Source organism: Anser brachyrhynchus, assembly GCF_964034855.1.
Source record: "Anser brachyrhynchus genome assembly, chromosome: 2".
NCBI lineage: Eukaryota > Metazoa > Chordata > Aves > Anseriformes > Anatidae > Anser > Anser brachyrhynchus.
The window spans coordinates 109,900,718-109,927,481 of record NC_137695.1 but is presented as its reverse complement, the minus strand read 5'-3'; the positions used below and the strand labels follow the sequence as shown (position 1 = coordinate 109,927,481).

The following is a 26,764-nucleotide window of genomic DNA, read 5'->3' as shown; positions in this document are numbered from 1 at the left end:
AATGTAAGCTAGGACTAGCTAATCAAGCCCACATTTTTTTACCACAGCTCAGTGTAAACTGCTGACAGCAATACTGACACTCACAATCTTTAGCAAACATAGCGATGCCATATTTGTTTTTCAGTTTTTCTTTCCAAGTATCAGACACAAGGATAACATTATTTCACTGAAAATAACTTTGCAGTAATGAGCAACGAGAAACCAACTGTACAGAGCTATTTAGTTTCAGTCCTTTCTCAGCCCAGGTTACAACAAGCTTACAAGAAGCTTACAACGAGCTTGCAATGTCTTGGAATTCAAGTCATTTTACCTAGGAGAAGCAATTACCTGGAAAAAAACACCTCCTAAGAATCACAAAATGCTTCAGGGAAGAAAGACTATGCATTAGTGTGCTGTTATTTGAGATGCAGTATTCAGGGTGTTTGTGAAGGCTGCTCACTGGGTGAACTGCACAGACAGGTAATTAACAGCCAGCTTTTAATAACGGTGGATGTGAAGTTAACGGGGAACTAAAGGTTCATCCATCATTGCCACAACCTGGGCAGCCAGATGTAGGGCTGACAAATCTGAACGCAAGTCAAAACTGCACGGACGTAGTCTCAGAGGCTGGCACCAGGATGACCTGGGCACAGGGCAGCTAACCTCTCCCTGCTTTTCTGTGCTGTTACCTCTGTCTTTCAGTTTTGCTGATGGAAGTCAGAGGTGATAAGAAGATGTAATGTAAGAGGCAAGTTTGTGCAAGATTGACTCGAGAATATAATGACGAAAATATATTTCCAACTCCAGTCATCTGGCCTAGGTCAAATTTTCAACCCTTAAAATCCTTCTACGTAACTGGTTTTGTAACTTTTTCTTTCTTCTGCCTCTGCTTTCCCTGTATAGAGCACAAAAATGAGGTGTTTCCAAAGCACATTTGCAAACTGTTTGGCATTTAAAGCTTTCAAGTCACAAACACTTTCCTCCTGTAGAGCTATTTCTTTTGGAAAGGGTTTTTCTGCTAGCTTGTTCAATGGAGCAGGTCTGCCCCCATTCAGTGCTGATGTTTTACCCTCGCTGGCCAAGGCAGCTGTTGGAATTATCTGCAACAACTGGAAGGCTGGGAAGCTCCTTCCTTTGCATGGGTTTCTCCTGCTCAGCTAGTGCATTTTTGCCTTTTTGAGAAAAAATGTCCTTGATTCTATTGTCCTCGTGCACTTCTTTTGTGATTAGCGTTAGCTGTGTCAAGTTGGAGAAGCTGGAGAGATACCAGCATTGTGATTTTTGTCTGAGTCCCTGAATCGTTCTGATGAATGTATTATAAAAACCTTTGCCTGCGCACGCCCTTACTATTTGATCTTTCTGGTGCTGGAAATGGGGCAGAAAAGTCTTTTTTGCCCAAATGCTTTCTGCTTTTGAACTGCTTATAATAACTGTTCCTCCAGCACTCGTATCCCGTGAATTAAAACAGGCTGGGTGAGTAATTCACTTCCAGAGAACTGCACACAGAGGGCTGCATCTTTTGTTGATAGGCATGCCCCGTGCACGATCCTAAAATGCCTGCTCACATAGCTGCAACACAATCTCCTCATCACCAGAGATGCCCCTCTGCCTGGCCTGCTAGGCTGCTAACTCCAGCAGATACAATTCCTAATCTTTATATCTCTCCTAAGAAAAACAATGGAGGGGAGATAGGCTCTCGAATTATTCTCTCAATACGCAGGCACTCTTTAGCTTAATTAGGAACACCCTTACAGATAAAAGCATAACCTTCGTAGGAATAATTAGAACAGTGACGTGGACCCGCAGCACTCGAGGTTATTAGATAAAGTTAGAAGAACGTGGGGTCTGGTTTTGTTCATACGATCCGCTGTTTTATAAAGCTGATGCCAACCCATGGGCTGAATGTGCGCAGCAGGAAATATAGGGTGTATCTTTGCTATTTATAGCCGCATGGAAAATCAGAGAGGAAGCGTTTTTCCACTCAATGTGTTTTATTTTCTGTGAGATGGTCCAAACTGGAGCCCATCTGTTGACCATTCATCACCTACTACCACTTCTTTGAAGCTCAGCCACAGTTACTGTATTTGCTTTTGCCAAAAAAAAAAACAAAAAAAATATTTCTTTTATTTAGACGTCACTTCAGCTCTGGCCAAAGGCCAAAGAAAATTAAAGCTAGCTACATGGAGAGATCAAACTGAATAGTTCAAGGCTATTTCCATCTTCTGTGGTTTTAGGAATTAAAGTTTGGGGTTGCTTAACTTGCAGAGGCTGCGCTTCTTGAAACTTTCAGTTTCTGATGGGATTTTGTAAAAGATCTTTGCAATTAATCCACACCAGGGGAAAAGCGGCCATATTTTGGGACCAGAAGCATATTATCCTTAAAGATTTTTGCCATTATTTTCTTGTATTTAGCTATATTTCATGAAGAAGCAGTTTTCATCAAGCCTTACAGAGACACCTTGGAATTCCTTCATTTATCATCATCTCTGCAGGTCTGAAAGTGTCATTAAAATAAAATACAGAACGAATATTTTTTCAGCTGATATCAAATTTCTCTGATTTTGCGTACGGAAAAATGTTAATTTATTAAGCACACCACAGCATTTTACATTTTCCACCCAAAAAAAAGCAAAATATGCTGTCTAAAATCCCATGTTTGAGGTTTCTCCGTGGAAGGGTGTGTGCTGTGATCACAGGCAGGCAGCTGGATCCTCAGCCACGGGCTGCAAGCTCTGGGTACGTCCAAGAATAGCCCTGCAAAAGATATTAGTGGCTTCCCAATTCAGGGCAGATTTTCTGCTACCCTCCTGCATCTGCTTAAAATTTCACTCGTCCGTAATTGTCCTCTGGGGACTGTTATGGTGGCTGGCAGGGGAAACGCAGGGGAAATGTTCCCTCCCCTAACGCTAGCGGGGGCTTGCAGCTGCGTGATGACTGCTGGAGGGTTCCTAACAGCTGATGATCCCTCCCAGAGCTGCCTGATGGAGCAATCCAGTTTTTTGCTGCTGGGTTGTTAAAGAAGAGGGGAGCGTGTCTGCATGCTAGCACGGCTGAAGTGAGCAGCATCTGGTCTCCTGAACCCACTGCCTGTCCTAGCAAGGCAGCATCCCTCCAGTCCATCCCAGGAGTAGTAGGAAAACCAGCCTGCCTGGTCTTTCAGCAAGGGAGCAGAGCTCCTTGCTCCTCCTCGTAGCTGCTCCATGCTTTGCAGTGAGGGCTGGGCAAGCAGAGTCTGATGGGAAATGGTGGGCGAGGCTTCAAAACTCCCAAAGGGGAAAATAGGAACTTGTCCTATTTTATTCCTCAAAATGGTTGCACAGGGAGGAAAAGGGGGGGGGGGGGGGGGGGAAGGATTTAATTACATCTTTCAGATACCCCCAGGAAGCCTTTCTGGGGGTACATGGTCTGTCATCAGCTATTCTGCAATACCATAGCATCATCGAGCAGCCCAGGTCAGCAGGGAGCTCAGAAAACCATCGAGTCCAACCTTTTGTGCACAAGGGAGCCCAGCTGAGATCATCTAGCAGCCTGCCCAAGCACTTCATGAAAACCTCCAGTGACGGGGACTCCACCACCTCCCTGGGGAGGTTGTTCCAGTGACTAATCTCACTGTAAAAATATATATACATATTTCTTATATCAAGACAAAACCTCCTGTGCAACTTGTACCCCTTGTCCCTTATCCTGTCCGTGTGGCTCCTTGTGAAGAGAAGGCCTCCATCCTCTTTGTAGCCACCCTTTAAGTATCAGAATACTGTGGTGAGGTCCCCCTTAGTCCTTTCTTCTCCAGGTTGGAAAGACCCAACTTCTTCAAGGTTTCCTCACAGGGGAAGTTCTTCAGGCCTTCAGTCATCTTTACGGCAATCCTTTGGACCCTCTCCGGTCTGTCTGCACCTTTTTTGAATAGTGGGGACCAGAACTGGACACAGCACTCCACGTGCAGCCTGACAAGCACTGAGTACGGTGCCATGATCACGTTTCTATCAGCTACTAAAGCCCCTGGGGATGCAGCCCTGGATCTGATTTGCCTTCGTTGCTGCAGAGGTATGCTGCTGACTCATGTTCAGAGATATCAGACCCATATCTCTGTGTCTGAGTACTAACTTTTCACAACTGAGTTTCTAGAGTCACTGCAAAACAATTTTTTCAATTCCACCCACCATTTGCCATCAGCTCCCGTTCACCATTATCACGCCGGAGCCGTGGTGCGCTGGGTCAGGTTACGGTTTGGGGTGGGGTGTTTGGGAAATGATCATGCTTTCCCTTATCCCCACCTTCAGCTGGAGCAGCCAGGTCACGTTACAGGTGCCATTTCACCTTATCATTTGGCTTCTGGTCTCAGGGCCGCGTTCATGCGTAAAATGGCCAGAGACTTAATACTTTGTGTTGTAAAGCGAGATTTCCTTTGGAAAGGCACAAAAGCTGGCTCTCTCAAAAAGGGCTTCTGAGACGTTCTTCTAGCTCATCAGTGGAAAAATCGTACTTCCTTCAATAGCTGGCTACAGGAAGCCCAGTGTCCTGGCACAGGCAGAACATCCAGATAATGTTCAGTGGGATAGGCTTACAAATAGGAAAAAAATAAAAATATTTGGGTTTAAAAGCATTTATGTCTTCCATCAATTTTTCACTGAGTCTTTCAGGAACATTTGTTATCTAACCTGGACACAAAACCGACAGAAGCGTAGCTCACTGGCAACACCTAACATGGGAAGCCTGTTCTCTCTGACCAGGGCTTTTTTAGTGCAGTGCCTCTGCGAGCAGGGTGGCTGTGAAGGCAATGCCAGCTTAAGCAGTGACAACCCGTTGTGGATCCTGTGTGAACAGACTGTGTTACTTTTCCTGAGCTACACAAGGAAGAGAAGCAGATATTCCTAACCCTAACACCAACATTCACGTGTTCTTTTGGGATATTGAGGTAGACTTGAACAAGCAAGCATGGCTACAGAAAGAAGGTGAACCTAGAGCTTTGTGAAGCAGGGTTTAGTTTGCGGTGTTCATTTGCTCATTTTTTTTCTTTGTGGTTTGTTCATTTGTTCAGTGCTGTCCATGTGTTCATTTCATCAGTGCTTGCTGAAAAAGGTTCATAAACTATGACTTCTCTGTTGGCTTTCAGGTTTGAATGAAACTCACCCCAGATCTCATTTTTTCCAGCTCTTGGCTTACTCTAGACCATCTGTTTTCATATACCTTCCAAGCCCTTGGATGTTTTATTCAACCCAGATTTATTCAAAATTTCCTTCTGGCTTGTTCTAAATTCAATCCAGACTCGCAGGAAGATTTGCAAACCTTGTTCATGGTGTAGGTTAGCTCTGGTGCGTCACATTCCTGCAAGTGCCCCTGCTGAAAACAATTAGTCCGATTTCGTTAAACAAGTAGAAAATATATTTACCATAAATTTTGTTAATTGCTATGATGTTGCTGCTGTTACTGCACTTGTCACTATGATTGCAGTACCATAAAACAAAATGCTTTCCATCCCAGAAAAAAAAAATACTGAGCTGTTCATAAAATGAACAGGCACTGATTCATCCAGGCTGTACTGAAACCAGAGAAACTGCTCAGTGTCTCATCACAGGTGAAAACGTGATGTCTTGTTTCACATAGTGTTAATAGCTATGAAAACCAAGTTCTCGGAGAAAGGTTCTGATATATTTAAGGCTTGGAGACCTCCTTAAGTTTCTTACTAAGAAGTAGTTAATAGCACTGAAGCAGAGCAAAGAGGCCCTACTGTAGCAAAGCGCGATTCCCACTGCGTAAAACATCCAGCAGCTTCTACCGATAGGGAAGACGCCTGTCCCAGCCATTTGAACAACCCAGAAGCATCCCAAGTGTCATCTCCAGAAGCCCACTGCCCACGTAAGGTCTCTTCCTCTTTTCTCCCAGGGCTACAAGAGAAATGTAGCCCAACAGCCATTTAGTCTGCCCAGCATCCCTCCCCGTGTGTCACACCGCGCGCCCAGCCCGTCTCCGGGCTTTCTCACCAAATGACGGGCTCCCCTTGCTGGCTGCAGCCGGTATCGGCCGCAAGGGGTCCGCGAGGAGGGCAAGAGCCCGGCTGGGAGGACCTGCGGCTCCCCACCGGCTGGGCCGGGATGATGCTTTTAGACTTGCACGACACAAACGTGCCTGATAACTGAGCCCGAGCCACATCTCAGGTCTGAATTATCGGTCGCGGTGAGCCTACAGCTGGAAAGCAGGCGAGCGCTGAGCTCCTCAGGGGGGCTCTTGCACGACGGCGAGAAGCAAACGGCCGGGAGCAGGTCCTCTGAGCCCTGGTATTTGGTGCGCGCCGTGTTTGGTACACACCAAGTTGTCACAGAGCAGAATGGGCCTGGAGGATAGACAGATAGATAGGTGTTCCTTTTACTTCCAGTTACCTGCAGTTCCCGGTACGCGGCTTGACTCCTTAGGTTCAACACCAAAACCAGGTTTTGTCCCCAGCCAGAAGGGCAAATCTCATTGACGTGTAATGAAAAAGACAAAGGGAGAAAGAGTTGCATTTGAAAGATTAAAAAGAAACAAACACTACAGTTAGTCGAACTAAAAATGTTCCCGTAGTATTGATCATGGCTGGAAAAATACTAATACAGACAGAAGTCTCTGGAGAGAACAAGAAAGATAAATATAAGAGCTGATGTCATGCAGCGTACCATAAACAAGCATCACTGTATTATTAACCATTATTTTGTAGTTATTTCTGTTCAGCAATATCAGAGGACTAACTCACTACATAGACACAGCTGTTCAGTATGGACAGCCCACATAAATGCTCTTTTTTAACATGCCAGACACTTTGGCCGTTTCTCTTTCTTTTCTGTGCTATTGTTCATGGCCTCATGTTGTATGAGAACGGTGGCTCGGGTTCAGCAGCGCTTTTTGTTTGGTTTGTTCTCAAGTACATTGACGTCATCTCACATTTTCAAAATCTTTCTTCATTTCAGCTGTGGAACAGTAGCTGGGATGTCCCAGCAGGACAAGAGCAGGACATCTAATTGAGTTGTGCAAGAAATAAGCAGACAAGGATAAAGCAATTCAGCTGGCACAAAGCAAACAGCAGTGCCTGAGACTTCTCCTCATTATTTATTACAGTCTGCAAGATGCACTTCGATGGCTGAAATTTGTAACAGGTCGGAGCATATGCCTCCTTTCCCGACTGTCAGTATTGGTGACTTCCAGAACGGAACAATAGTCCAGCTTCCTTGATTTATTTTCCTTGTGTGTAGCAGTAGTTTAACAATACTATTGTTTACGTAACTGAATACCGTAAAAGAATGTATTCTCCTGACCTATGTTGCGAAAGTATTATGCTATTTTTTGAATTGACTAATTTGGCAATTGTTTTGTTTCTAGACAAACAAAGAGGAATGCATTTGAAAAGCATTAGATGAATTGGTAAGTGCTTAGAGCAGGTAAATCATCTGCTTCAGGAGAGTGCTCAGCTTTTGTTTCTTGGAATACCCTGAGTCCCTCTGAATTATTTTTATTTTTATGAAGCATGAGCTTCATTAAAGTATGTTTCTCCCACTAAAATGCATCCTTGACACACGGATACAGAGATGTGACATTCTGGCCCTTTTCTTCCACATGGCCAGGATTTTGCTGGCTGCAAATTCATCTTGATAAATTTATGGAATTAATTTTAGGCTGTTATTGTCAGCCTGGTATGCAGTATGATCATTTCCATGGAGGGGAACTGTATTGCCTGTACACACAATATACCAATTTATATGGAAAGCAAGGCGTAATTCAGTGTGAGAAGTTCCCAGAGTGTATATAAAGCAGCAGTGGAGATCCTTGTAACAGTGGAGCATGAAAAGACAAGGCAGATGCAAAACACGATGATATCAGTGAACAAGCAAGTCTAGGAATCCAGACCCTTCCCCCCAAAAAGCCACCAAAAGAGCTCCCAAGCACTGCCCACCACCCAAGAGAGGCACCCACCCAGCTGCTCCATTAATAGTGTACTTACTGCAGTGAGACTATTCACTTACACAGAGGTGACACTAACCCAGAAGGAATAGTTGTAAGGAATAAGTAATATTCCTATATTCCTATATATATTCCTAACTATAAGTAATAGTTGCAAGGAATAAGTGTAGCGAGTGTAGCGTATATTCAAGACTAAGTTTACAAGCAGCCTAGAAAACTCTCCTTTATGGACATATGGCCTCTGACAAAGTAGTAGGTATGTCACTTTTAGGTAGATTTTAAAGTTATCGAAGTGTCCAAAGTCCGGAAGCTCATAGGACTTTTGGAAATGTGCAAGCTTCTAAATCCCACTGAAGGTAGACTCCTAAACTTATTGAGAGACATTTTACATTCCTGGCTGCATATTTAGCCTTTACGCATCACTGGTTGTCTAGCCCACCTGTGCTTCAGTTTCATCATCTGTAAAGTGGAACCTGTGATGCTTTCATACATTCTGAAGAAGTTTAATGAGAGCTAATGAGAAAAATGTTACAAACAAATCATGTATTTGTTTATAATTGGTTAATTAGTGTTTGTGGAAACAGTATTGCTCTTCATGAGTCAATAGTAGTGTCATCTGTATTTCTTATAGATCTAGGATCTATTGGGATCTAGTGACTCTCTAAATTCCACCCTACTTTCCAAAATAGAAGATTACACACATCTCCCTATTAAGGAAAGGATTCAGAAAAAAAGTCTTCTAAAAGGTCAATGGGCAATGACATAAGCTTGGCCCTAGTGATTTCAACTACAGGCTGAAGTCCTCTGTGGCTAGTCTATTACATATTGCTCATTATGTTAATATTTAATATGAGTACTACACAGTGTAAGTACTACTCATATCCAGGCACTTAAGACATAGAAACAGGTATGAAGACTTATTCTGATAGGCTTTCCTACATATTCATTATACATACTGTAGCCTTTGATTGTTCATTTATTCTTACATTTTTCATTATTCGTTATTTAGCTGGGCTAGCTAAAACATTACTTTAGAAAAAGTCGCAAAAATGAACATAGGTCACTGAGTTAACATAGTATCAATTTTTGAATGAAAAAATATGAATAGTGGTTATGAAATATTATTTATTTCATTGTTGGATAAAAATGCAGTCTCTAACATAGGCAAAGGTTTCCATTACTAAATTATATGTTAATTTTCCTGCTGATGCCAGCAGGAGAAGTATCTGACTGTAGAAACACAAAAAATGAAGACTAAAAAATGTAGTTGAGACTATTATATAGATAAGACGATCAACAAGCGTTAAAAGCAATCTTCCAGACACATCAGCTCTTCTGGTTGTTACAACAGAGCACTTCCAGGGAAGGCGGGGCAGTACCATAAAAATATAGGTATGTACATATATTCCTGGTAGGGTATTCCTGTTACGTGTAGGGTCAGTTAGCAGCTGTTCTACAACACCCCACCACCCTGAACATTCAAGAGAGCATTTTTTTCTGTCAGGAAATGGCAACAGTTGAGCTTTATGATGCTTTTGAAACAACTTCAACCCTAATTAATAAAAAAAGTCGCTTGGAAACGAGGTACTGATAGTCAGGAAAGATAATTTTGTGGCAGCTGTGACATAATGGAGGATGGAAAGGAAGGAGGTGCTGGTGCTCGGGGGTTATATGTGATACCACCGGAGGGATTGGGGGGGCTGGCGTGGCTGGCTCAGGGAGATTAATTAAAGACATAAAACGTGTGTTTCACTGTTTACGCGTGAAGTAGACTGAAGTGCCCCTAAGCTTCCTGGGGCCGTATTTATTCGCTTAAGCACCACCTGGCGCTCCCGCCGCCATGTTTCTCAGGGAGGAACCGCCCGGGGCCGGGCCCGCCCTGACCGTTGGGCGCGGCGGGGGGCGTGGCCTGGAGGGCTGACGCGCCGCGCCCCGCCCCTCGCGCAGGAAACTCCCGCCGTTGCCTTACAAGGGCAGGCGCTGCCTGGAATGCGGGGAGCGCTCCGGGCTGCACCAAAGCCGAGCCCAGCGGGGGGGGGAGCGGGCTGAGAAAGGGCGCGTGGCGCTCACAGCACCACTGATAAGGGCAGGGGGACGCCGAGAGGAAGAGTGAGCGCTCGGTTACCGCCAGCGTTCTGTCAGCGGGGCTCGGGCCGCGGCGCGTCCCGTCAGAAGCGATGAGCCGCATGGCCTTCCTCCCCCGGGCTCTCCGCGGGGATGGTCTCGCCCACGCTTCCCTTCCCGTGCGCTGGTTGGGCGGCGGCCGCGCGCTGCCCGGAAGTGCTGGTGCTGCCGCCGTTGGTGCCGTTGGTCCCTCTCCGTGTCCGTGTCCGTGTCGCCGCCGGGGCTCCGCCGACGCCCGGTCAGTGGGGGAGGGAGGGTAGGGCCGGGGGCCGGGGGCCCGGCGGTACGCGTCGTTGGGTCAGAAACTGGCTGGGTAGCCGGGCCTAAAGAGTCGTGGTGAATGGAGTTGAATCCAGTTGGAGGCCGGTCACTAGTGGCGTCCCCCAGGGCTCAGTGCTGGGGCCGGTCCTCTTTAATATCTTTATCGATGACCTGGATGAGGGGATCGAGCGCACCCTCAGTAAGTTTGCAGACGACACCAAGTTAGGTGCGTGTGTCGATCTGCTCGAGGGTAGGAAGGCTCTGCAGGAGGATCTGGATAGGCTGGAGCGATGGGCTGAGGCCAACTGTATGAAGTTCAACAAGGCCAGGTGCCGGGTCCTGCACCTGGGGTGCAACAACCCCAAGCAGAGCTACAGGCTGGGAGATGAGTGGTTGGAAAGCTGCCTGGCTGAGAAGGACCTGGGAGTACTGGTTGATAGGCAGCTGAATTTGAGCCAGCAGTGTGCTCAGGTGGCCAAGAAGGCCAACAGCATCCTGGCTTGTGTCAGGAATAGTGCAGCCAGCAGGACCAGGGAGGTGATCGTCCCCCTGTACTCGGCTCTGGTGAGGCCGCACCTCGAGTGCTGTGTTCAGTTTTGGGCCCCTCGCTACAGGAAGGACATGGATGTGCTCGAGCGAGTCCAGAGAAGGGCGACGAGGCTGGGGAGGGGTCTGGAGAACAAGTCTTACGAGGAGCGGCTGAGGGAGCTCGGGTTGTTTAGCCTCGAGAAGAGGAGGCTCAGGGGCGACCTTATCGCACTCTACAGGTACCTTAAAGGAGGCTGTAAAGAGGTGGGGGTCGGTCTGTTCTCCTACGTGCCTGGTGACAGGACGAGGGGGAATGGGCTAAAGTTGCGCCAGGGGAGGTTTGGGTTGGATGTTAGGAAGAACTTCTTTACCGAAAGGGTTGTTAGGCATTGGAATGGGCTGCCCAGGGAGGTGGTTGAGTCACCATCCCTGGAGGTCTTTAAAAGACGTTTAGATGTAGCCCTTAGTGATATGGTTTAGTGGAGGACTTGTTAGTGTTAGGTCAGAGGTTGGACTCAGTGATCTTGGAGGTCTCTTCCAACCTAGATGATTCTGTGTGTGCGGGGAGGTGGCCACACATGTCAGTGTAGCGGCTGCAGCGTTAGATCCAGCCTGGGATTCAGTGGGGAGGTGTTGTGGGACTTGAGATGTACCGTCAGCCTTACAGGAGAAGTTCCTGAACCATTTCCGGAATAAGGCCCCGGCCATTCTGTGCATCATAGTGTTAGGTGGGAACCGAGCCTCTCTGTCAGGACTTGTGCTATCCAATGTGAAGTGTTTCCATTTGCTCATCTACTGATACTCTTCTATGTTCAGACTGAACTTCATGTATTTCAATTCCAATAGCATGATTTTTTTTTAATAAATTATCTATCTGGTGGATATCTCGGTTGAAATCCTTTTGTCTCCAAAATTAGTGAGTCCTGTACTTGACTCAAGTGAAGCTAGTTCTTGCTCACTGCTGTATGCACCAGAATAACTTATGTATAAACACTTGGAACTTTTATCTATCACAAATTGGTCTCTTAGGCTGGATGGATTGGTGTCCTTGTTTTTTTTGTTTTCTGAGCATGTTCCGATTTATCACCCTCATTCTGATGGAGTTCTCCAGAGTGCTGCTCTACCTCAGGCATAGCTGCACCGAGCTTGTGCCGAAAGGCTGTCTTGTGAAATGCTCCTCTCTATCTATGCTGACGCTCCAGAGGTCTGAGCGCAGCAGTCGTGCCTTCTGTGCTCTGTATGGCTGCTTCCCAAAGCTGGTTTAGAGAAACTTTAGAAAGCAGCCATGCAAGCATTGCTACTGTTCCGTTTGCATTTTTTGTCTCTTGTAGCGTGATACTCTGATGTGGCAATCTCTTGAGCAGAGGTAAAAACAATTGGTTCTCTTCCCACCATGCATAACTGCAGTCAGCAGCAGTCTGCTTCTGTTACCTTCTGGGTTAGGTTGGAACTGTGCGTGAGGGAACTGGAGGTAGCAGCACCCGGGCCTCGTGGGATCACTGTCCTGTGCTGCATCCAAAGGAAACTTTTTTTGGTTTACTTTGAATAGCCAGTATCCTTCAGTCTATGAGCTATTTCAGTGAACAATTATTAGCGGGTATTATTTGACCCTATTTTGTGCAGTGGAGCTTTTAATCAGCAATTCGGGGTTGAACAGGTTTCTACTGAGGTAAGAGAAAGACTGAAGTCACGCGCAGCTCCAGACTGCAGCCTGAAAGCCAACTCCCGTTTTGTCGGCTGCCTTCATGGCTTTCTGGATGTCAGGAGTTCAGGTTTGTTTGCTGAAGTGTTGTTGGAGGCCAGAGGTTTCAGATAGCTTGTGGTCAGTGAATGTAATGACGAGAACTTCAGCGTTGCCGAATGATGCAGAGTTGCATTTCGGAGGCTATTTTTAGTTCAGGACCCAATGGTTCGTTTTATACGTCAGAAGAACGTTGTATGTGAACAGGAGATATAAAAGCGTGGAATTAGCAGAGGAGATCAGTAACGCTGCTTGTAGATGTGAGGAGAAGGACACAACTATGGAATATCCTTTCATGATCCAGATGCTTGGTACAGCGTGCCACGTATCTGACACAAAGCAAGGTAAAATGCCTTTCCTTTAATTAAAAACAAAAAGAAGAAAGGTAACTGCTTTTTGCCTGTGCATTAGGTTGGTCATCTACGGGAGCAGCTCTGCTTATTTTACTTTCTTTAAGGATGAATCCAAGTTGGTGACTTCAGTCTTGATTTTCAGGAGCCTTACAGAAAATATAGTAACTTGCAAGCAAACTGTTGAGAAGCCATTACGCCTGTGACTCTAATTAGCGTTGCATTTTTGATGAGATAACTGAAAAAAAGGAAGTAAGAAAATCAATTCTTGGTTAATAACTCTCAATTTCAGAATGTTGGCTTTCTTGTGACAATAAGTGACGCTTAAAGTCCTCCTCTTTCAGGATGTTTATTGCAAGTGCTTAAGGTAAAACCCAAAACCAAGGATAGAAGTAATTTGTTTTGGGTAACACTTGGTTTGGGCGTGCGAAAGGATTATAGCAGCATGGATGATTTGCATTAAATAAAACTAAGGCCTAGATGTGTACGGGACTTATAGAAACAGTGGTAAACAAGTCCTACCATATGCTGAGGTCTTTGTGTTTGCATGTCAGTGCACCAGATTTTCATATTTGTACCATTGGCAATAGTCAAATGCTAAATCTGTTTTCCCAGCTCAACAGAAGCCACTAACTAGAAAGTCTCACTTATACCCAGATTATATTGTTACCACGTGAACTACCACTTGTTAGCTTCTGTTTGACAGCTCAAGGGAAACAATGAAATTCATATACACCTGCTATGTAAAGAGTCTATGAAAACAGTAGTTCTACAATCTGAAGATTGTTTCTTTCAAGTTAACAACTTCTAAGAACACACTTCTATGACTTTAATTCATTTACAAAAAAAGTGTGTGCTGGCATTTGCATATGTATTCTGTTAATAGTTCAGCAGTGTAAGAGAATAGCAATGTAGTGCTTTTGGCCCAAGAGTCGGTTTCCACTTTCCAACATGCAATCCCCTAGTTGACTTGGAAAGAACTCCAGTAGGACTAGTTTGGCTGATCTCTCGTCTCCCAGCACCCCAACCCAGCACTGTTCAAAAACCTTCACAAAAACCCGAGGCTTCCGTTAGGGTCGGCTCACTGAACCGCAGCTACTTCAGCATTGTTATTCAGAGTCTAAAATATGTATTTTTTGCCTCCCAAATGTTATCAAGCAGTAAGCTAAAGTTCATTTAACAGCTAAACACTATACAGCTTGGCAGACCATATCCTTCTACACGCCAGTGCCTCCTGATCTGCTAAACAGATTATTGTCTTAATTTGTGGAAGAGGCAGTTGGGGTTCTGAATCAGAAATACAAGCACTGGGTGAGCTTCAGTTCAGGAACTGTGATTTGTTTTGTTTTTATAATGTAGCATGCTGTTGACCTTCAGCACTATCTCTCTGAATCATGGAGGAGATTACGCTTAGTACCCAGCTAAGTCTGGATAAAAGAAAACAGCATGAGACAGTAAAGTAACTCTGTATGTTGTGTTTGACTATAACGTGGAATTTGATATTCTTTTATCTATCTCTCCCGCTAAGTACTTGTGATGTCTAAATTTTGGGTATGTTTCTGTTTTCGTAGAGCCAACAGCCAACATGTCTAGCAAAAGGGCAAAGACGAAGACCACCAAGAAGCGCCCTCAGCGCGCCACTTCCAATGTATTTGCGATGTTTGATCAGTCGCAGATTCAGGAATTCAAGGAGGCCTTCAACATGATTGATCAGAACAGGGATGGCTTCATTGACAAGGAGGACCTGCATGACATGCTTGCCTCCCTTGGTAATGTTGGGGCAGGGGATGGATTTTGCCACTTATACATGGGAGACTTACTAGCTCGACAGATAAATAACAAAACATTTGCTAACTCATTGCACTGGGCTCTAGGATCTGTTACCATGACTCCCAACTGTTAATAAATGCGGTGAAATTATATTAACAAACTTAATTTACAAAGTGTCATTTTTCATCTGTCTGATATTTTACTGAAGTTTTTCTAAGGTATGTTTATGGTCACCGTAGGAAAGAATCCCACGGACGAATACCTAGATGCCATGATGAATGAGGCCCCGGGACCCATAAATTTCACGATGTTCCTCACAATGTTTGGTGAGAAGTTAAACGGCACCGATCCAGAAGATGTAATCAGGAATGCTTTTGCTTGCTTTGATGAGGAAGCAACAGGTATGTGGGTAAAATAACAGTGTATGTGTATTGCTCTTACTTATTTTTGTAACCATAAATACTTCTATTCATGGACATTGTGATGAATTTGAACTCTGAAAATTCTGATTTCTGCAAGCCAGAAATTACGGTGTATTTCCTCAGCAGCTGAAAATAGCTTCTTTTAAACAATGGAAAACTTAATCCCAAACTTCTAGTTCTTCATTTGTTTTTCACGGCAGGAGAAGAGAAGATATTGACTGGGAGCCATGCCCTTATTTTTTTTTTCCTAACGTTAAATTCAGCATAGGGGCAACTTATATAAGGGGAATCCTCCTTGTTTACAAAGCTGGTGTGCTTTTATGAAGAACTCTTTTGTTAGCAACTTGTTCAGCTACACTTGAAAGGGAAGAAAACTTATACAAGAAAAAGCTGGTAATTAGATTGCTGATAGAAGAAAGGAATTACAGGTTATTTAAGGCTGTTTAATAAAACAATGGTAAAAATGTTTTCTTTCCAACCAGTCTGGTAAATGTGAGTTTTGCCAATGATTTAAGATGAATTTCAAGTCTTTAAAATATTTCAGACTTTCCAGTGCTTCATGCAGATGTTGAGCATTGATAATAAAGTTCCATTTTAAGTGATTTTTTTCATTAGGAATATTCAAGACAAATGGATCCCTTTTGTATAAAATACACAGTTGTTAAAAGGCTCTCGGTGCTACTGGGAGTTCAGTCCTATTATGAAGGAAGATAGCATATGGACACTGACAAACTTCTTACAAAGGCAGGTCATACAGTGACCTTTACTTGAAGTAGCGAGACCATGCAAATTAACTAAGAAGCTTGACTTGATTGATTGCTTGTAATTATTTGTATGTTACGGTAATAGGCTTTTTCATGTGCCAAAAAAAAAAGATTAGCTCTTTTTTATTAAAACAAAGAATTAAAGCAAAATTATTATCCAGCAGTTAGCAGACAAATGTAAAAGGTTTTTTCTTGTTCCCTTACAACACACTGTAGGGTTTATTCAAGAGGACTACCTGCGAGAGCTGCTGACGACAATGGGAGACAGGTTCACAGACGAGGAGGTAGATGAGCTCTACAGAGAGGCACCGATCGACAAGAAGGGGAATTTCAACTACATTGAGTTCACACGCATCCTTAAACATGGAGCAAAAGACAAGGATGACTGAGCAAATCTTTGGATACCTGCAGATTATTTCTACTTCACACTTACGTTTGTTTTTGAGGGTAGAAGTTGTTGCATGCATTTAGCTTTACAGCTTTTGCCTTTCTTTATGTATTTATCTATTCCAGGCCATTTAGGCACATCTGCACCTGTGTAATCAGACTGGAAGTGGGGAACATATTGAGGAAAAGCATATGGGGACAAAGATCAGTGGACTTTAAAGTCCATGAAAATAATCTCAATGTTTCTGGTTTAGCTGGATTTTTACACTTTTTGTAACAAATGCCATTTTGAAATAAAGTTTGCTATATAGATTAAAATATCTCATTCTTTTGTGGAGAGGGGAATTTCTATTATGCATTTACAAAGGCGGGTCTTAATTGTATTTTATTTGCAGTTGCAAATCAAGCTCAAACTCATGATGTATTGTTCTCTGTTGCATAGTTATGAAATGCTCCTAGCAGTACATGCTGGTGTCTTTAAAAATGGAGCTGTGTAAATCTGTTATATCAGTTTTTCCAAGTGGAATATGACTGGCATAAGTAGTTAGCCCAAGAAATCTTCAGGGAAGACTTAGAATTGCCTAATTGCCAGCAGGGAGCATTTATGATTCTTGCCTAGAGGCAGATATCTTGCTTAGTTTTTATTTCCTTTTTCTATTGATAGTTTTTCAGCAATATTTTTGTCAATGTTTGTGTTCCCAAGTTTGCATTCCTGTTTTTTTTTCTACTGGCAATAAGTGGGAATTAGGCATATTTTTTCCTTCTGTTGAAGGAAGCTCATGCAAAGGCACCTATGGGGTGAAAGTGTCTGTGCTGGCAATAGCAATACTCGTCCAGAGCAATAGCAATACTTGTCCAGAAAACGTCCATAAATTTTGTTCTGCAGCTTAATGGCATTTGCATGGGAGAATAACAGCAAAAAATTTCTGAGAATTAACTTGGTAAACCCTATGTGTGGTAAAACCACTCTCACTACTCAAATGATGTTTTATTCATCTACCTGATATTGATGAAATGGCTTTTACACAAACAAGATTCATTCATACAAAAACAGCTGTGTTGATCCTGGTCTCTTGAATACCAAGAGAAAGTTCCTACTCAGTTCTCAGAATAATTACATCCTTCCATATGTCTCCTGCTCTTAGCTCATACAAGCTAAAAAAGCATAAGAGGAATCCATCTTGCCTACATATTTATCCATCCAAGAGATGACCTGTTAACCAGAAACCATGCCCTGAGCTATTCCATGTGAGACCCAAAAGAATAGGAATCTTACTTTAGCTAAAGCGTGTGAGAAGATTGGGCCAACATGAAGTGCCCCAGGATGCAAATACTCTACAAAAAAAAGAGTAGTGTTTGTCTAACTTCCTGTGTAGAGTCACAAAGACTTGGTTTCTTTAAAGCTTTATAAATCAGTTGATTTTACACACAATAAGCATACTTTGTTCATTCCTTCGTGGTTTCTTTTACTTCTGGGTTTAATTAAAGTTGGTTTTCAACCATTACTTTCCTATTTTTGTTTTGTCTCAATTTTTCTTCCTTTTTTTCCCTCCTACTCAGAGTGTGTTCTTCAGTGTAGTACTTCAGACTGCCCCACCTGTTCCTATTCTCAAAAGGTTGCTTTTAAACTCTCTCTATGCTCTTCAGTATGGTTACTATTGTAGTCTTTCCCTGGAATACCTGACAGATGAGTTTAAGAAGGCAGTTCATGTCAAAATTCTCACCTACAACACCCTTGTCACAGAACTGTTGAGATTTAGGAAACATGAAATTGTTGAAATGTCACTATGTGCCATTAAGTTGAGGAGCAGTTACACTCTTACTTCTTTACTGTTCTTGTAGCGTTTCTGCAATTCAATATTGTGTGTGAACATGCAAGCAGCCTGCATTAAGGATAAATGTTAAGTCTTTTTTTCTTTGAACAGCTAAATAGACTAAGACTGGGAGGTTAAGATTTTAACCTGTTACAAACACTGGGCCTCTGAACTATTCTCTTCCTGATGATTAGTAAATCATCTCAATAAATTTTAGGTGCTGGTATGTTACACTGAATAACCAGCAGATAAACCATCTGGATTTTCCATGCTGGAAATAAGTTTAGAATTAGTGATTATTAAATTGTAAATCACGCTAAAGAGAATCTGGTATCCTTCTCGAGAGGAAGTTTATTTCAAAATCTTCTGTGCTACTGCCCTTAATTTTTCAAGAGCCAGCTGAAATGGGGAACGTAGCTGTTCTGTTCCTTGTTGCTGTGTGTGGACCTTGTGCTGTTGGCCACTTCTGCTGATTAGGGGCTGGTCATGGGGAACTGCATTAAGTGTAAGGATACCCATAAAGGAAGATACGTTACTGAGGAAGAATTTCCAAGGATGTTCAAATAATGCTGACCTTCCATGGCCAGGTTTCCCTGTTACCCATATTGTAATATAGGAGACTAGTCAACTTGCCCATGGGGATGTTGATTTATCCTTATTTATCCTTAACCACTGGATTTATCCTTAAGGATTTATCCTTAACCACTGGAAGGTCAATAACAAGCCCTGCCAAGAGACCATATAAGAGCATCAGATGCATTTTGTAGCTAGGAATGTTCAGACAGCTGAGGTTGCGTGCCGAGGGCTGGAGGGATGTGTCATCAATAATCCACTTCCAAAAATAAAAATAACTTTGGTCATTGAAGCAGTTTAAGATTCTGATGACTTAAACTTAGCATTTTGCAGTCAAATTTTTGGAATCAATCTGTTCTCCCTTGGGGTTCATGTGTAATGGGTCTTCAAACTGTGCTAGAGTAGGCTTATGATGAAAGACTATTTTCACAGGCTGATGCACACATTTAATAGCCTTAAATCTGCAGTGATATATAACACCCCGCAAAGCACCGCTGAAAAGCAGTGATTTATTCTACGCGACCCATTTACCCTGTTCTAAGGCTACATCCACAAGGGTCAAACTGAAGCCAAAGCCTGACTGCAGCTGCATGAGAAAAATCCAGAGAGGAATCTGTCTGCGTGAAGTGCTGCCAGTGTATACTTGCCTTTTTTTTTTTTCCTTTCCCCTCTGTTGCTGGTGATACTCGTTAAATGCAGAGATTTGACCGCTCAGGATATGCTTGTTTCTGTTCTTTCAATCTGCATCTAAGCAAATAAAACATTCTCACACACTGATCGCATAACAAGCGTTTCACAAAATGGAGTCAGCTGAATACACTGGCTTAGTAACTAACTGATGTCACAGAGGTGGTGTACACAGACGTGGAAGTAAGGATCTGTTTCGCTACTGATCTAAGAACTATCTTTAGATTGCATGCTCGTTTCTAAGATCACCAGTGTACGTTAAGGAATGAAATGGGCCCCATCCTGGAACAGGACATCAGGGCCTTAGTATCCTGCTTAGTATTTGTTCTGAAAGATGGAAAATATTTTGAATCTTGTCAAGTGTTTCTCATGTCCATGGCTTTTTCTTGTTGGTAATGATACTAATATATTACCTGATACATTCCTGGGGAGTTTCAGCTAGCAACGAATAGCTCTTACTCCACTGAAGGCATTCAGACAATGGAAGTCCAAATAACAGGTGAGTAACAATGAAAATAGAGGCAGAGATGTTTTGGACAGCAGCAGTTAATCTGCCATTGGTATTGTCTGTGTACCCGTGCTCCTATTTTGGTCTGCTCCTTTCATTTTTCAAACACTGCTGTCGCTTTTAGATATCCTTCTAGTTCACGGAGTAATGATTCATTATGACAGCAGCAATCTCTGTGAACTCAGAAACAGGATTACAAATGCCAGGAACAACGCAGACAGAAAGAGAAATCGGTAAATGCAGCTTGCAAATAAGTTATTACAAAACGTCGAAGAGGAATACTGGAAAACAACTCCATGCAGCTCATAGCTGTTGACTCAGAGATCGCTGTTTTCCTAAACCTTTGATATATTACATTAGGAAACTTGTTGTGAAGACTAAAAGTGGCAGCACACGGCTGAGCTTCCTGTTTTCTCCCTCCAGTTCGTGGGCCTGTACGTGGCGTTCCCTGGGACCGCTCGTTTCCTGCAGGAGTGAACTCGGTTGCTGAGGGCAGACAAAGCACGCAGGCTGCTGGGGTACCACATCCTTTGGCAATACTCGCACTAGACCTTTTAAAAAAATAATTAGCATTACAAATTTTGGCAATACAGAAATGATTATTGCCAAGGGAAGTTTTCAGGCCAAAATATGTAATGTTCCCTAGAAAACAGATTGTGCATAATAGGTGTTGCATCACAGGGCTTAAGGGGTCATGCGGTCTGAATTAATGTCATTCAAACTTTGAGCCCAGGTCAGGCTTAAAGGGTTATCGTAAATGGGGTTGCATCAGGCTGGCGGACAGTCATTAGTGGGGTTCTGCAGGGCTCCGTTTTGGGGCCAGTTCTCTTTAATGTTCTCATAAATGACTTGGATGCCGGATTCAAATGTACGCTAAGGTTGCAGATGACACCAAACTAGGAGGAGCCACTGGCTCCCTGAAGGGTAGAGGGGCCTTGCAGAAAGATCTTGACAAATTAGGGTGCATCGCCAACTGTGTGAAATCTTAACAAGAGCAAGTGCCAGATTCTGCACCTGGGATGGGGCAACCCTGGCTGTATTATTCAAAATATATGCTATATATGCAAAAACCTGGCTGGGGGACAAGAGGCTGGAGAGCAGCACTGCAGGAAGGGATCTGGGGATTTTGGTTGATGACAAGTTGAACACGAGTCACCAGCGTGCCCTGGCACACCGTGGGCCACATCTGGGATGCATCAGGCACAGCACTGTTGGCCGGTTGAGGAAAGGGATTGTCCCGCTCTGCTCTGCACTGGTGCGGCCTCACCTCAAGTACTGTGTGCAGTTTTGGGTGCCACAGTATAAGAAGGACATAAAACTATTAGAGAGTGTTCAAAGGAGGGCTACAAAGATGGTGAAAGGTCTGGAGGGCAAGATATACGAGGAGCAGCTGAGGTCCCTTGGTTTGTTCAGCCCAGAGCAGAGCAGGCTGAGGGGAGGCCTCATGGCGGCCTGCAGCTCCCTCACGAGGGGAGCGGAGGGGCAGGCGCTGAGCTCTGCTCTCTGGGGACAGCGACAGGACCCGAGGGAACGGCATGGGGCTGGGACAGGGGAGGGTCAGGCTGGGTGTTAGGGAAAGGTTCTGCACCCAGAGGGTGGTCGGGCACTGGGACAGGCTCCCCAGGGCAGTGGTCACGGCACTGAGCCTGTAGGAGAGTTTAAAAAGCGTTTGGACAACGCTCTCAGACATGTGGTCTGATTTTTGGGTGGTCCTGTGTGGAGCCAGGAGTTGGACTCAGTGATCCTTGTGGGTCCCTTCCAGATCAGGATATTCTGTGATTCTAATAACTCTAACAGAAGATGTTTACATGTTCTTTGGAAGCACATGATTAACAGGAGAACAGGAAATCAAAATGCCTCCTGGAAAATCCCAACAGCTTGCTCATGCAGCTTCCTTTACCATACAGTGGTGATTTATTCCCTTTGTAAACCAGTCTTGTCCTTTGACAAAGCTTGAAAGGCAGTTAAAAACAGTACAGAATTAGACAGGTAGAGTCAAACTTGAATATGTGCACCTACAGAAGCAGACGGTGCATGACAGCACCATTCACTTTAGCATTCTTGTCAGCTGTCACTGCTCAATTTTGCAAGGCTTATTTCATCTTTAATCTGTAATTTCCTCACTTTGACTATTTTAAGGTATCAGTGAGCAAAACCTCTCTAAATAAAATCAAAGAATCACAGAATCACAGAATATCCCGAGTTGGAAGGGACCCACAAAGATGATCGTGTCCAACTCCTGGCTCCACACAGGGCTACCCAAAAATTCAGACCATATGTCTAAGAGCACAGTCCAAATGCTTCTTAAACTCCGACAGGCTTGGTGCCGTGACTACGTCCCTGGGGAGCCTGTTCCTGTGTGTGATAACCCTCTGGGTGAAGAACCTCTTCCTGACATCCAGCCTGAACCTCCCCTGTCACAGCTTGACTCCATTCCGTCAGGTCCTATCGCTGGTCACCAGAGAGAACAGATCAGTACAATCTAAATATTGAAATACTTTTTTGGTAGTTTAGTTATCTTTTGTTTTGCTTATGAGTGTTGTGTGTATATCTCCTTGGGAGTTGAAAGGCAGCATTTCACAATAATTTACAGCCTTTGTCTAACATAGTCAATTGACTGGGTGTTAAATAAGGACTGCAAGCGCTGCCTTAGTACTTGCTAAAATAGAGCTGGCATCAGATGCGAGTAACTTGAGCGTTGACTTAGGATTGTATCTAACAGGCACTGACATTTTTTTCCCTCTGTCAAATTCCTCTTCCTTAGCTGTGAGCTAATAATTTCTAAAGCGACACGTTTTATACTGTTGACATCCTACCAGCCCGCAAGAAGCATGTTGGTTTTGAAATTGGTTCACCAGCCAACAAACCTTTTGTAAGCATCAGCTAATAAGAAAGCTGATAACAGCTTACTTTGTGTGCCAAACACCTGACTAAATACGCTCCTTCCTGTTTTCTGGATATGTTTTAAAATACTGTTTTAGGCCTTTGGCCAAGCATTGAACAGATTTCATTTTCTTCCTTATTTGTACAAGCACACTGTCAAAGAGATACACGCTAATTCAGCATGTGCTGTGGACTCTGGCTTAGCAGAATTAATTACATGTGTTTGAAAAACTGGAGGGCTCAGTCTCTTCTGACTAAAAATACCTTAAAACTTGTTTATTTTTGCATTTTATTTATAAACATTGAAGAATCATGGTGTCTGGCAATACTTCTGTTTAAAACTAGTGTGAAAAGGAGGCATGAGGGAACACAAAGGTTTGGCTACAACTATCACAACTTGCCAGCTGGAATTAAAAACAAGTGATGGGCATCCAGCAGAAGCAGGGAAGTAGCAGTAGTGTGACCTCTTTATCATAGAGAATAGGTAGCAGGAATCAGTAGCCCGAGATGTACATTTCAACTGTGTGTGTGCATGTGCGTGTTGCTTATATATAAAGGACTTTGGACTTGGGAATGTAAGACTGGCAAGGAGCACCTTTTCTGCTGACTCCAGTCCCTGCACATTCCATCAGCCAGTTTCAGTCCCCACTCATACAGTGATCAAGCTGCAGACTTTTTTTGTTTGTTTGTTTTGTTTTTTCCCTGTTTTACAACACCTCAAAAAGACTGACTGTATTTTATTTATGTTCCACTACATTTCTCTGCTTTGTCCCTAGCCTTGGAATATCATTGTCATACGATGCTCTAGAGAGCTTATATTCTCCTCAGCTGGGCACAATGGAAGTTACCAGAAAGTCAAAACAGAGCTATTTGTCACTTACATGATAGAGAAACAACACTTCTTCTGTAGGCTACGGCATATTCTCTGAGAGCCTTTATTTTGTATGCACCAGAATCTGCACTGAGGCAGGGATCACCTGGGAAAGCAGTTACTTATCATTTTTATTCATGAGGCCTTTGGAAACAGTGAATATCCAGAAACTTGGCTGGAAGTCTTCCTCTGAGGCTCCCCGAGAGATCCAAGCAAAGATAGGCATTCAGAATCCCTTCTTGGGTTTAAAACTTCTCACATGTCTTCCCTTTGGATCACAGCACTGGGGCTATTTTTGGAGAAATTCTGAACAATTCCAGCTCCCAAGCATCACAAGAATTACTGTCACTCTGACTGATACAGCACTGCACTTAGGATAGCTTTACAGAAACAACAGATAACAGCTGGAATAAGGGAAAGGATAGAAAAGCAGAGGGATGAGCCAATATACTAGGTGAAGGAACTGACAGTCAACATGCTTTTGCTAAATGACTGTTTTGACCTAAAACCACCATAGATCAAAAGTTGGACATGTATAATTTTCATTGTGCTGTCAATACCTAATCTTTGTAATTAGCATTTGCAATTTTTGTTGAACAGTGATACTATGCTCAGAAAAATCTCTTAATTTGCAAAACCATCCATCCAACTTTCACATATTTTTAATCCTCATTTTAATGTGAAAATCACAAATAAAAAAATATATATATAATCCAAGGAGCCAGTGCATCCCAGTGGTGTTCCTCTTAGAGACACAAGAAGCAGAGAGAGGGGACAGTTGCTAGGTTTCCCTTTCCCCGCTTTAAGGGCCAATTCTTACTTGCCAAAAAAATCGACCTGAGACTTTGACAATCTCACTTAACCTCAGCTTCGTGGTTCTCACCTTCTTCGGAGGCATCAAGGCCTGAATGTCGAGCAGAACTGCAGCCTGAGCAATCCTGACAAGATCCTCGCTGTTACGTATGACCAAATGCAGATGCTGGGCACGATCCTGGTACTCCTTCTGGCCCTGCAGCGAGCAAGTGGTCCGCCAGCACTGCCACCTGCCTCTGCAGAGCAGGCAGGGCACACACGGCCAGGGGAACAGTGGCTCTCCAAAGGAGGGTCAAGACTTTGCTCCCTGCTCTCCACATCCAGCTTGTGCAGCTCTTGACAGCTAGGGATGAACGGACTAGGCAGGCTTTTACTGTGAGGCAGCACAGCTGTTCCTCTTGCATTCCGTAGATTTATGAAAAAACATCAAATAACCCAGATCGACCCTGCTTCATTAAGCAACCAAGTTAATCACAAATATTCAGAGAGTCATTGCAACTCTGCAGCGGTGAGGAAATGGAGAGAATTAAATGAAAGCGGGGAAAAAGTTTACTGTAAATTGCTTGCTGTCTGTGACAGCCTTAGAACTTAAGACTGAAATAGTTAATTTTGAAGGTTTTTACACTGTCTAATGAAAGTAAGTCTAAGAAAACTTTTCAACACCACCAAAGTAATAAAATATTTCAGTTGGAGAGGATGGGAAAATTTTACACATTTTGCTTAAAGGCTTGTTTTCTCAAACATGTCTGGCAAATGAGAAAGAAGGTGGGTGTAATGAAGGAAAAGGAGTTAGAAGAAAATGTAAAGAGTTAAGAACTCAGCACTAAAAGAAAAGCTCATGTTTTCAGAAAGGGTAAATTAATTCCTGTTCTGTATGGTTTCTCCAGGAAATTACGTGGTACTGAGAAATAAACAAGCCTTTGGCAGACATTCCTGGATGCAGTAGCGTAAGCATTTTTCTCCAGCCCACAGGGCAAAGGCTGTATAAAAGTAAAGCTCGTCACTAGATGGCCCCACTGCTTGGTGCAGTACCGAGAGCTAAACTGGCATCCTTTCACCGCCCGGCCTGAGCAGGCCCCGGCCCAAATATCCTTCCGTGAGCCACGAAGGACAAACTGTGTGCAGAGCAGCCGTAGAAATGCTTCACTGCCACTGCAGCGCCAGGATGTGAGGACTCTGGACGTGGTGGTGGAGGAACCACTTAGCAGCAGAGCTACCCATTGCAAGTACGGGCTTCCCGGAGCACGCTTTCTGTAGGATTTGCCCAGACTGCTCTTCTGGAAGAGCCTGACAGCCACTGTCAAGACCAGGCCTGCTGTCCCATCAGATAATCATCTGCCAGCACAGCTCCCTGTGCAACCTGGGAGCATGATCAGAGCACAAAGGAGCTGCATACTCAAGAGACTTCGCTGTACCCTCAGAAACAGGCTGTATGGCAGCAGGAAGGGAGGTTACAGCCGCTCATGCTCCTCCAGCACCAGCCAGGCATACACAGTCACTGTACTGCTCACAGGAGCCGTCGTCCTGCCAGCATCCTCTCCAGAGGGAGCTTTAAACAGCACGGAGCCCTGCTCACCCGAGGGATCATCACAGCAGATCTCAAGATCTGTACCACCAGCTAATTCAGACACACAAAAAAAGACCTTTTTTATAAGAGGCACAATGTATGTCCCTTTTCTCCCCCCTTAAATTTCTTAAGCTGTATCATGAATGTATGTATCACGAATCAAGTAAGATAGAACCATTTGTAAAAGGATTATATAGGTTTACATCACACAGAAAATGGTCTGCATTTAAGAAGTGGTTCTTGCTTCATTGTGATACAGTAAACTGGAGAACAAAAGCTTTGAGAGAGCGAGAAGCAGACAATTTCATCACTAAACTGATCTCATGCTGAGGAAGTAAAGTTACCCTATCTGTGCTCACATATTTGAAAGTTAAACACTGGGAACAACACACAGCCTGACAGGTTTCATGTAACACCTTTTTAATAGAACAAAAAGTACAATACAGAGTAGTATGTGTGCAACGCTGGTTCAATTTAAAGTAACTGATGGAGGGATTTTAGATTAAGACATGAAATAACTATTTTCATAATTAAATTTCAACACACAAGTCGGTTGTTCGAGATTATCACCGAGTATTTTAATGACTCTATTATTGTCTAGGTGTCCCTGCCACTCTTCCGCCCACTCACACCGTGCATATAATTCTTACGAAACCATGTGCCGTATGCAGTAAGCACAGGGATTTTTCCCCAGGTACTGGGGATTTTTCACCAGTACTTTTCCCAGGACCACGCTCCTGTTTCATCAAAGTTCAGCAACTTTTTTCCACTGCATTTTCGGGCAGGTTTGAGG

The 26,764-nt window shown here is 43.7% G+C and overlaps 1 protein-coding gene across 1 annotated transcript; it reads left to right on the top strand.

Annotated features, from left to right (window-relative positions):
- The first annotated feature begins 10,105 nt into the window (after positions 1 to 10,105).
- LOC308190490 (myosin regulatory light chain 2, smooth muscle minor isoform-like) lies at positions 10,106 to 16,573 on the top strand. Its single transcript, XM_080581970.1, has 4 exons — positions 10,106 to 10,270; positions 14,484 to 14,681; positions 14,922 to 15,083; positions 16,085 to 16,573. Exons 1-4 carry the CDS (start codon positions 10,126 to 10,128, stop codon positions 16,255 to 16,257), a joined length of 678 nt encoding a protein of 225 aa, XP_080438096.1. The 5' UTR covers positions 10,106 to 10,125; the 3' UTR covers positions 16,258 to 16,573.
- Positions 16,574 to 26,764: the final 10,191 nt, after the last annotated feature.

What these genes read in the sequence shown, in the direction of transcription:
- LOC308190490 (XM_080581970.1), top strand. Translation starts at nt 10,126, where the DNA reads ATGGTCTCGCCCACGCTTCCCTTCCCGTGCGCTGGTTGGGCGGCGGCC. An exon ending in CGGGGCTCCGCCGACGCCCG is followed by an intron (nt 10,271 to 14,483) that starts GTCAGTGGGGGA and finishes CTGTTTTCGTAG; the next exon opens with AGCCAACAGCCAACATGTCT. An exon ending in TGACATGCTTGCCTCCCTTG is followed by an intron (nt 14,682 to 14,921) that starts GTAATGTTGGGG and finishes TGGTCACCGTAG; the next exon opens with GAAAGAATCCCACGGACGAA.